Source organism: Diplotaxodon limnothrissa, linkage group LG15, assembly GCF_057381915.1.
Source record: "Diplotaxodon limnothrissa isolate DT_005_m linkage group LG15, D_limnothrissa_male_GT1.1, whole genome shotgun sequence".
Lineage (NCBI taxonomy): Eukaryota > Metazoa > Chordata > Actinopteri > Cichliformes > Cichlidae > Diplotaxodon > Diplotaxodon limnothrissa.
The window spans coordinates 36,075,486-36,085,924 of NC_140610.1; the positions used below are offsets into that span (position 1 = coordinate 36,075,486).

The 10,439-nt window shown below is 41.0% G+C and overlaps 1 protein-coding gene across 1 annotated transcript; it reads left to right on the forward strand.

The window, feature by feature from the left end:
* The first annotated feature begins 5,728 nt into the window (after positions 1-5,728).
* On the forward strand, positions 5,729-8,788 carry gamt (guanidinoacetate N-methyltransferase). Its single transcript, XM_085372156.1, has 6 exons — positions 5,729-5,989; positions 7,263-7,408; positions 7,529-7,592; positions 7,716-7,783; positions 8,005-8,115; positions 8,581-8,788. The coding sequence occupies exons 1-6, from the start codon at positions 5,812-5,814 to the stop codon at positions 8,719-8,721; spliced, it is 708 nt and encodes a 235-aa protein (XP_085228282.1). The 5' UTR covers positions 5,729-5,811; the 3' UTR covers positions 8,722-8,788.
* The last annotated feature ends 1,651 nt before the right edge of the window (positions 8,789-10,439 follow it).

Consider the following 10,439-nt stretch of genomic DNA (forward strand, 5'->3'; position numbering starts at 1 on the left):
TCATGTCATCATCACGAGTTTTGTTAGACAAATTAAAAGTCTATTTGTACACAAAGCAGTGCCAATAAAATGCAAAGTCAGTGGTCTCTTGTGTAACTGCAGCCCTTATCTTTCAATCCTAAAAGGTCCAATATTTCCTGGTCTGTAGTGTGGCTACATTTTTGTTAATACTGATCTGTAGTAGTAGCTATAACCAGCTTTGCAGCACTGCAGTCTTTGTGGAAAGGCTGTCATGAAAGTCAGTCTTGCATCATTCATTTCTGACAGTTGCCATAATACCGTAAAGCCCTGCACTGCTGTTGCCTCTTTCTCACAATAAAAAACAAGACAAAACAAAGCAAAAGATTCACAGTCATTCCTGCTGTGTGCTGCAAAAGCAAGAAGGGGTAAATGCTTTTGTTGGTTACCACTGGCTGTGAAGTTGTGCCTCTAACCTGCTTTTGACTGCTGCCACTGGGACACTGGTTGACCATGAGTTATTACAGCATTGCTATGGAGATATTATTTATGAGATACTATCATGATAGATGTAAGCATATATATATATATATATATATATATATATATATATATATATATATATATATATATATATGTTCATTTATTTATTTATTTTTTGTCCTGTCGCCTTCCCCTCACCTCCAACTGGTCCTGATCCTGCCCAGGGAGGGGCAGGATCAGGACCAGTCGGGGGCCAAAACCAGGCCCCTCCCTGGGCCTGGTTTTGGTGCAGGTTTCTTCCTGTTAAAAGGGAGATTCTCCTTCCCTCTGTTTCCAAGTATTTTGCTCACAGGAGGTCACCTGATTGTTTGGGTTCTCTCTGTGATATTGTAGAGTCTTTAACTTACAGAGCATCTCCCTATTTCGACAGGAACAAAGCACAAACTGCTTGACAGAGTAGAAAAACTTCAACGGCACGCTGTAGTGACATTGGAAAACATGGCGAGAGAAAACAGGTGAGTTTATAAGAAACGCTCAGTGCATCATGCAAAGTCCCCCAGCACACCAAGCCTATAGCAGTATAATACAAAGCTTGTAGGATTTTGTTAATTAATGTATTTATTCATTTTTGCATTTATTAAAATAAGGCACATTCTGATCAGTCCTGCTGCCAATAGTCAAATACCTGTCAGTAACTGTCACTGCCACTAGAGGGGCGGTTTCCACAGTTTGTTACAGCTGGAAAAGTATTAAAATGCACATAATCATTTTAAATAATATTATCTTGTAGTTAATTTCTACTTTTTGCTTTCATATGTTTGGTTGGAAAAACTGTAATTTATGTCCATGTCGATTTTAAATTTATAGCACAATTTTTAAAGCAACAATAGATTTAATAGAAAAGTTTAAAACGTAAGTTTAATCTTATAAGTAAGACCTATAAGATTAGATTTCATAAGATTTCTGTTTTTATTAATGAATAATAAAGGATGTAAGACAGAAACGTGTTAATAAACGTTTGTTACACAAAGAGCAACACCAGCCTGATTCTTGAGATGCTTTTTAAACTTTCAGCTGTGATTTAATCTGACCTAGCATCAGAGCTACCTTCCCCTTTAGGTTCTATTTTAAAACGCTGGACCAGTTAGAAATTTCTCATCTGCTCCGCGGCTGCTGAATGAGCTCTCATCTGGGACTCTCCTTAGCTCTTACTGGGACAGTGGCGCGGCTGCCCCTCTGTGGGTCTTCCTTGGTCTCTTGTGTTCTGGGTGCCTCTGGATGTCTGGAGTTTTGATCTCCTCCATACCTGCTTGATACCATAGAGGACAGGGCTGTGGCTCCCCACACTCTCTAGCAGATCATTACATGGAGAAACCTTTGGAATGCAAGCATGCTGATCCACACAGGTATGCACACAGGTGTACACATGGGTATTCACAGATGCGGACTACAGCTTTCTTGGCTGCTGCCTCAAAGCACACTGTGCGCTGTCTATCTTGCGTGCTGCACAATATCGTTTATTATTTAGTAACTATTGATATCTATGACTAGCTAGTTTATTGTGATGGTGCTTTTTTTTTTATTATTATTATGTTGCTCTTTGTTGTTTGCTGTCTCCCCTGTTTTTTTTGTTTTTCTTTCTCTCCATACAGGTGACCCAGGAGTTTGTTTTTTTTTTTGTTTTTTTTTTCTCTCTTCCCCCCCTTCTCACCGTCTCTTCTCCCCTTTGGTTTTCTTTCTTCCTCTCCCCCTCTTTCTTTCATTCTTTCCCCCTGTCCTATTAAAAAAAAAAAAAAAAAAAAGGATGACAAAGGATGAACTGAAGCTCCGCCATCACGTGATGTCACATGCTGCTGTTTCTGATGTCACTTCCAAAAAAAAAAAAAAAAAAAAAAAAAAAAGAAATTTCTCATCTGAAGATATGAACGTGTTTGTATTGACTGTGAAAATATGACGTTTTAAAACAACCTTAACTGACATCCGCTCTTCACTGCAATTCAGTACCTACACCACCCAACCAGAGTGGGACATTTTGGAGGTAAATCTCCTGAAAAGTTCTCTGGTGGGTCCATGACATGACTGCATTTTAGTGCTGCAGAATAAGAGTAATGTTGTATTGTTTCACATATCAAAGGCTGAACAAATCAAGTGCCTCGTGTGAGAAAGAGAGGTAGGTGGATGAAAACATGCTGTGGTGATGACTCTCACCGAGGAGCCAGCCCCTCTCTGCCTCACCTAATGGGAGTGAAGTGGATGATGAGCAACCTGGGCAGAGGGGCCTGACCAAAAGAAGACCATCTGCCTGTAGTGACGCTGGCTAACACAGGGTTTATAAGCTTGAAGTTAAATGGAAGTCCTTGGTGGGAAACAAATGAATGAAGATCCTGAAGTTATTCCCATTGTGCTAATCAGGAGTTTTATGATAAATCCATTGCTATTACAGCTGCAACCTATCTTCAGTCGATTGCTCTGCTCTTCACACTCCCCAAAAACATCTTTGTTTGACCAAAGGTGCAAAATCCAAAGATTAAGACTCACTCAGATGGAAAACACTCACATTACAGGAACTGCATGAAGCTGCTGAATTGCCACATTTATCAATAAAATTGTTATTACTGTTATTATTGTTGTTACTGTAATACTCCTTCACAGCATGATGTGTCACTGTTAGTTAGCTCAATAACACCATCGTACTCCTATAATATAATTTACAATGTATATAACACATACATAACGCATATGGAGTTGTGTTTTGGACACAATATTCTGTCAGTCATAACATCAAAGCTCCAGTGGAATGGTAAATGGTCTGTATTTGTATAGCGCTTTACTAGTCCCTAAGGACCCCAAAGCGCTTTACACATTCAGTCATCCACCCATTCACACACACATTCACACACTGGTGATGGCAAGCTACACAGCCACCCTGGGGTGCACTGACCCTACTTGGACAGTCTTGGTCGTTGTGTCCTTGGGCAAGACACTTCACCCGTTGCCTACTGGTGGTGGTGGTCAGAGGGCCTGGTGGCACCAGTGTCCGGCAGCCTCGCCTCTGTCAGTGCACCTCAGGGTGGTGCACTGACTGGTGGTGTTATGGTTGGCGTAATAAGCAAATGCTTCAGCCAATACCTTTTGATTAGCCTTGTCTCATGCTTTCTTGCTTTGTGGTAGATCTTTGTTCTGTTTTCACTGAGATATTTGAATGCTAATCAATAAAAATCAAATCAATCAAATGTATAACGGTCAAGGCGAACTCCCAACTCTTGAGCCATGATCGCCCCACAACGGCAACATGTGAGTACTATTTGAAAAAGAGCTCCTGCAGTGTTTGAGTTTGTGAGCAGAGCTGGCAAAACATCTGGGGAAGTGTATTTACTTGATCATTTGAAGGATGCGAAACAAATATTAAGCTCACATTTATAATAGTACACTGTTTGCAATGCAGGAGTAAAGGCCTAACTACTTCTTAGAGTAGTGGCTTTTAATCTGCTTATCCCTTTGACTGAACTGTTCCAATGTTGTGCAACAGGAGCCAATGTGCAGCATTTGTGATTAAGAGCAAATGGCAATGGTTAACTTCAGCATGTCCATTTAGAGAGCAGAGCAAAACAAACACCTCTCACTCTGCTGATAATTCTAGATCCAAGGGATCCCACAGGTTTATCGCTGCTTTTGGAAATTAGATTTAATGTTAAGTGTGTGCTGCTGAATAACAATATCACAATATCTGCCTGGCTGAGTGTGGTGGAAAAGCGCTGCATCAAAACCTTGTTTTATGACATTTATTATTTCTATTTCCTTTCCTCAAATGGTGCGTGTCAATGCTGCTGTCAATTTTATTGTAAACAAAAAAAAAAACAATCGTACTGTAATTTCTGGTAACTTACATTACTATAAAATTTATAGTAACCTGTTTAGAGTAGGGATTGCACTTTCATGTATTAGTCATTATTTACATGTACAGAAAAAAAAACTGTGACTACAAACTAAATAATCCCCAGATTATGGGGGAAGGTTTCGAGATTGTATTTCTACAAGTGCTTTTCCCCTCAGCATGGACTGTTAACTTGCATTCAAACAAAGCCTGTTCAACCCCAAACACTACTCAGTACTACTTGAATTACAAACTGAAACCAAAAAGCTTCCAGTATGTGTAAATAAATCTGTATATTCAAACTGAGACATGCTGAGGTTTCAGAAAAGGAAATCCGGTTCTAGGGGTTAGTTTAACTACACATTTAGATAGACATGTTAATATGAGAAAACAAAGATGAGTTTCAGTAGTACGTCTCAGTTTTTCTACAATGCTGCTGTAGTAAATAAAAAATAAATCCATCAGCATGGCTCTTTGAACTTAAATTCTAAGAAATTCATGTGTCAAATTACAGAAAAACTTCTGCTAGCTTATTGTCTAGACCAGGATGTCCAACTCAAGGCCTCAAAGGCCGGTGTCCTGCAGGTTTTTGATGTATCCTTGATCCAACAGAGCTGATTTAAATGGCCAAATAACCTCCTCAACATGTCTTGGCGTTCTACAGAGGCCTGGTAATAAACTAACCATTTGATTCAGGTGTGTTGACCCAGGGTGACATCTAAAACCTGCAGGACACCGGCCCTCGAGTTGGACACCCTTGGTCCTGACTGTAATTGTAAAACAGAAGGGTTTTCTTAATTTGAAGATAAAGTGCTATTTTTTCCATTTTGGATCCACTGTGAAAAACATGCATTTCTAAAATGATAAAGAAAAACAAAAAATATCTCTATCATTTGTTTATCTACGACTTAATTACTTTGGTGTGGTATGGATACCCTGGTGCAGGTGTCCCCAACTGCAGGCCTCGAGGGCAAGTGTCCTGCAGTTTTTAGATGCGTCCTTGATCCAACACAGCTGATTCAAATGGCTAAATTACCTCCTCAACATGTCTTGCAGTTCTCCAGAGGCCTGGTAATGATTCAGGTGTAGACCCAGGGTGAGATCTAAAACCTGCAGGACACCGGCCCTGGAGGCCTGGAGTTGGACACCCCTACCTTGGTGGATCTTGATCAGCAGAAAAAGCTGTAAACGTTATAAGAAAAAAAAGAAGTCCAAAATATATGTCCTCATTTGCAGTTTCCAAAGCCGGTGGCCAAAGGGAGTCCCTGTTGGACCGATTCTGGCCCCCAGGCCTTAGGTTTATTTCCCAGTGAGTGAAACATCTTGTTGTCAGAGGATCTTGGGAGCTCTTGTGTGTGCGCACTCCAAACTCTCAAACTCCCGTCGAGTCAGCACTTTAACCCAGATATAAACCGCGACCTCCCGCCTTCCCCTCCTTCTGTGTGGAGACCCGGCCTGTCAAACCGTTCACCAGAGCCGAACTGCATCAAAACAAAATGACCACCTCTGCTCAGCCCATATTCTCAAAGGGAGAGGACTGCAAGGCCACCTGGCACGACGCTAGCGCGGGCTACAATGAAGCCGACACGCACCTGGAGATCATGGGAAAGCCTGTAATGGAGCGCTGGGAGACGCCGTATATGCACTCCCTGGCCACTGTTGCTGCCTCAAAAGGTAAAAGCGGTTACTTGTATGAAGTGGCTTGTCCTTTGTCGGACACTGTACTCTGCGTCATGCGGTTTGTCCGATAATGGAGTCAGAAGGCACCGTATGGAGTCGGCGCAGCAGGCACACACGTACTATTTGTACACACTTAGATGCCATCCAAAGGATACTATATGAAAACAAACTGTGGTCAGATGAATGAAAAATCATGACATCACGTGGGAGAAAACCAAACAGGGGGAAATGTATGTTGATATTATTTTTCAACTATACATACATGTTACTTAGTTTGAATGGAGTTTTCACACATATTAGAGCTTTTCTCTTCATTTACGGTTACTGATCTTGTGAGCACATGTGGCAGTGTGGTCAGTACTGGTGAGTACTACAACAGCTGTTACTTCACTCCAGGGACAGAGCCAAGAAATCAGTCTGGGGGGGTCATCCGCTTTTAGCTATATGTGAAAATAGACTGATCCACATGACCTCACAGACAACATGTGCACACAGCAGTCTGCAGAATTTTGCAAAATTGCACAACTTTCTCACACTTGAAAGTGTTATTATTTGTTTAGGTGATTCAAATTGTTCTTCTAACGAATGCATGCTTTAATCAGTGTGACTTCCATTGCACATTGCACAGCGTTGTTAGACTGGGGTTGTTTTACATTTACACTGTAACTTTACCACTTGTTTTACAAAATGACTTTACCTGTACGTGGAACAGTAGCGCTTATGTTTTCACCTGTCAATACAAGTAAAAATCTTATTTTGCACAGCCCAGATACTTTTCATTCACTTTCACTAAGTTTTATTAATATTTTTTTAGATATTTTTACCTCATCTGCACACATTGTTCTGGGACTACACAAAAACGAATACATTGAAAAGTGTGAAAATAACACTCAGCTCCTCTGATAGATCTTCAAAAATACAAAAAAAAATCTCCTATGAAAGGGTCAGGCAATAACTAAAAGGCTTCAGCCCACATCTATTTATATTCCACTCTGAAAGGAAATTAAACCCTTTGGCCTTTCTGTTCAGCCACAAGTCTGAGTGTTATCATGAAAATCAACTTCAGTACTAGAATTATCACAGACGTGTCCTGTAAAGATACCACATGTAAGAAAAACGGTAATATGATAATGGATTCCCCCTAACCTAGCTTAGCTGGAAAAGACATTTTGACAGCACATCTGTGCAGTTATGCAGAAATACTTTGACAGCCAAGTTGCTGAATCTTTAGCAACATCTTTTGTTTCTGTTTTGAATGTTTTGGTAGGCGGTCGGGTGCTGGAGATTGGTTTCGGCATGGCCATCGCTGCCACCAAACTCGAGTCTTTCCCCATTGAGGAGCACTGGATCATCGAGTGCAACGATGGAGTCTTTGGCCGCCTGGAGAACTGGGCAAAGGCTCAGCCACACAAGGTCAGTAGGTCTGATGAATCGATAGGACACTAAGACATCAGCTGATCTACCTGCATGCAGGACTAGCTTATAGTAAATTTTACTGTTCCTGGCCTTACATGCTGATTAATGTTGCTGCAGGTCGTCCCTCTGAAGGGCCTCTGGGAAAATGTTGTCCCCACTCTGCCAGATAACCACTTTGATGGTGAGACAGATGAAGCTTAAGCTGTTTTCATATTTAAGAGTTATATTTTGTTTTTGTTAAAGGATAAAAATGCATTAAAAAGTGTGATTGACCTGCTGCTAACACACTGTCCTCCTCTCTCAGGTATCCTGTATGACACATACCCTCTGTCAGAGGAGACGTGGCACACTCACCAGTTTGATTTCATCAAGGTAGGTAGTTGAACCTACCTGTGTGTACTTGTAAATACTTACAGTAAGTTACACACAAGGAATAAAGTAAAGAAAGTAGAACAATTTGAATGACCTATGTTTGAAGAGATCAGTTCATCTGTAGTGTGGAGAGGCCTTTGGTCATATAGCCTTGTATGCTTACACACAAGGAAGGGCTGAGGGTTTTTGTTTTTTTTTTTGTGTGTGTGTGTCTTCTATAGGGTCATGCTCACAGGCTGCTGAAACCCGGTGGTGTCCTCACCTACTGCAACCTGACCTCCTGGGGCGAGCTGCTCAAGACTAAATACGACAACATTGAGAAAATGTTTGAGGTTGGTGCAGTTGCTAATAGACATACTGACATTTAATGAGATATAATTGCGTTGCCTATCAGTTTCTAATGCATTATATGCTTAAAACGAGCAGTGCAGAACCGGGAACGTTGTTGCTGTCAAAGTATCTGCAAGCGCTATGTTGCAAAAGGAGGACGAGCACATAAAAAAACAGATGCGTGTAATTTCAACACGATTTACAAATGATAAATTATTGATTCATAAAATGTGATTTTAATTTTAAATGCACATCAGCTGAAGATTGAACCGGTTGGTCCACTCATAAACACGTCTCAGGCCTGTGAGTCTAGGACTCGATTAATTCGTCAGTGTAGCACAGCACCTGGATTGGTTGAGGCAATCTCTGGAAGGTTAATGATAAACAGGAGCGTTCTTTAGAGGCCGATAACGCCGTGAGACGCCTCACGCTGACCGTCTCTCTCCCCTCCCGTTAATGATTTCCAGGAGACCCAGGTGCCTCATCTGGTCGAAGCAGGCTTCAAGAAGGAGAAGATTAGCACCACCACCATGGACATTGAACCACCCAGTGAATGCAAATACTATTCCTTCCGCAAGATGATCACTCCCACTGTTGTAAAAGAATAAAGTATAAAGACACCAGTGTAGCTTTTTTTTTTTTTTTTTTTTCTCTAACGTGCCTTTTCCTCTGACCTCTGCCATATATATATATATATATATATATATATATATATATATATATATATATATATATATTCAATAAACTCCATCCAACTCCACTCCTTTACACATCCTTGTAATTACTTTGTCATGAGTTTGTCTCCCTGGTTGGTTTTAATATAACATTTCAAACGACTTCTGGAGCACAGCGTCGTTTTTAGCTCCAGTTTTGGGGGTCTGCACAATCACCTAGCTACAAATATATTTCCATAACAAACGTGAGACAACGGCAGAGTTGCATTTACACCCCACTGAGACTCACCTGTTTCAGGTCTTTAATCACACAGCATCTCACACCATGCGTAGCCCAGTTTCAGACCAGCGAATATATCACTGCATGTTCAAAGACATGCTTTGTAATGAGTTTCACAAAAGTGTCCACCATGAAAAGTCTGTAAACTTATATTTATGTGAAATCTGTCTTTATAATGCCAAATCGGTGCAAAAGTAGTATTTCAGAAGTTATACTGTATGTATGCACTCATTGGCCACTTTGTTAGGAACACCTGGTCACTTGCTCGTTAAATGCTGATATCTAATCACTACTGACATGGCAGCTGCTCTGGTGCACTTAGACATATAGACATGGTCAAGACAACATGCTGAAGTTCAAACTGAGCATCAGAATGAGGGAGAAAGGTGACTGAACGTTTCAGAGTGTTTCAGGAACTGCTGAGATTTTCCCCACGCAGCCATCTCTATGGTTGCCTTGTTGAAGTGAGCGCTCAAAGGAGAAAGGTCAGACTGCTTTGAGCTGATAGGAAGACAACAGTAAATCAAGTAACCATGAATTACAAACTAAGATATGCAAGACCACCTCTGAGACTTTTGGATGGTAGGGTGAGACCCTGGCGTAAACGGTCCATGAAACCATGAATCCATCTTGCCTCGTATCCACAGTTCAGCCTGCTGGTGGTGTTTTGGTGTGAGGGGGATATGTTCTTGGCACGCTTTGGGCACCATAGTACCAACTTAGCATTGTTTAAACACAGCCTGCCTGAGTATTGTTGCTGACTGTGTCAGTTAGCACAGTGTACTAATCGTCTGATGGCTGCTTGCAGTAAGATAACACACCGTGTCACAAACTCAGATCATCTCAAACTGCTTTCTTGAACATAAGTTCACTGTAATCAAGTGGCTTCCACAGTCACCAGATCTCAATAAACAGAGCACCTTTGGGATGTGGTAGAACAGGAGATTCACCTGCAGCACCCGTGCGATGCTGGTTTGTCATTATGGACCAGAATCTCTGAGGGATGTTTCCAGGACCTTGTTTAATCTATGCCACGAAGAATAAAAGCAGTTCTGCAAGCAAAAAAGGAGTCCAACCAGACACTAACAACATGTAAGCAATAAAACGACCCGTTGTTGAATATCATGCATGTTCACAAGAAAAGGCAAAAAGACTGAAACAACGACAATCCCATAAAAATCACCTGCTTAAAAGTGACATATTTCTAGTAACTGCACGTGTTAACATCCGTCTACATAATGAAAGACAATTGTTTAAAACAAGGTATCAGCTGTCAAAAAGTTCATCGAGGTTACCACAGAGTACACTGCACACTATGTTTTCATTTATGGTCTCAGATAACTGTGCACGTTATCTGAACATGTGGAAATAA

Coding starts and splice junctions, on each gene's coding strand:
- gamt (XM_085372156.1), top strand. CDS start 5,812: ATGACCACCTCTGCTCAGCCCATATTCTCAAAGGGAGAGGACTGCAAG. Junction 7,409..7,528: donor CAAAGGCTCAGCCACACAAG/GTCAGTAGGTCT, acceptor ATGTTGCTGCAG/GTCGTCCCTCTGAAGGGCCT. Junction 7,593..7,715: donor GCCAGATAACCACTTTGATG/GTGAGACAGATG, acceptor CTCCTCTCTCAG/GTATCCTGTATGACACATAC.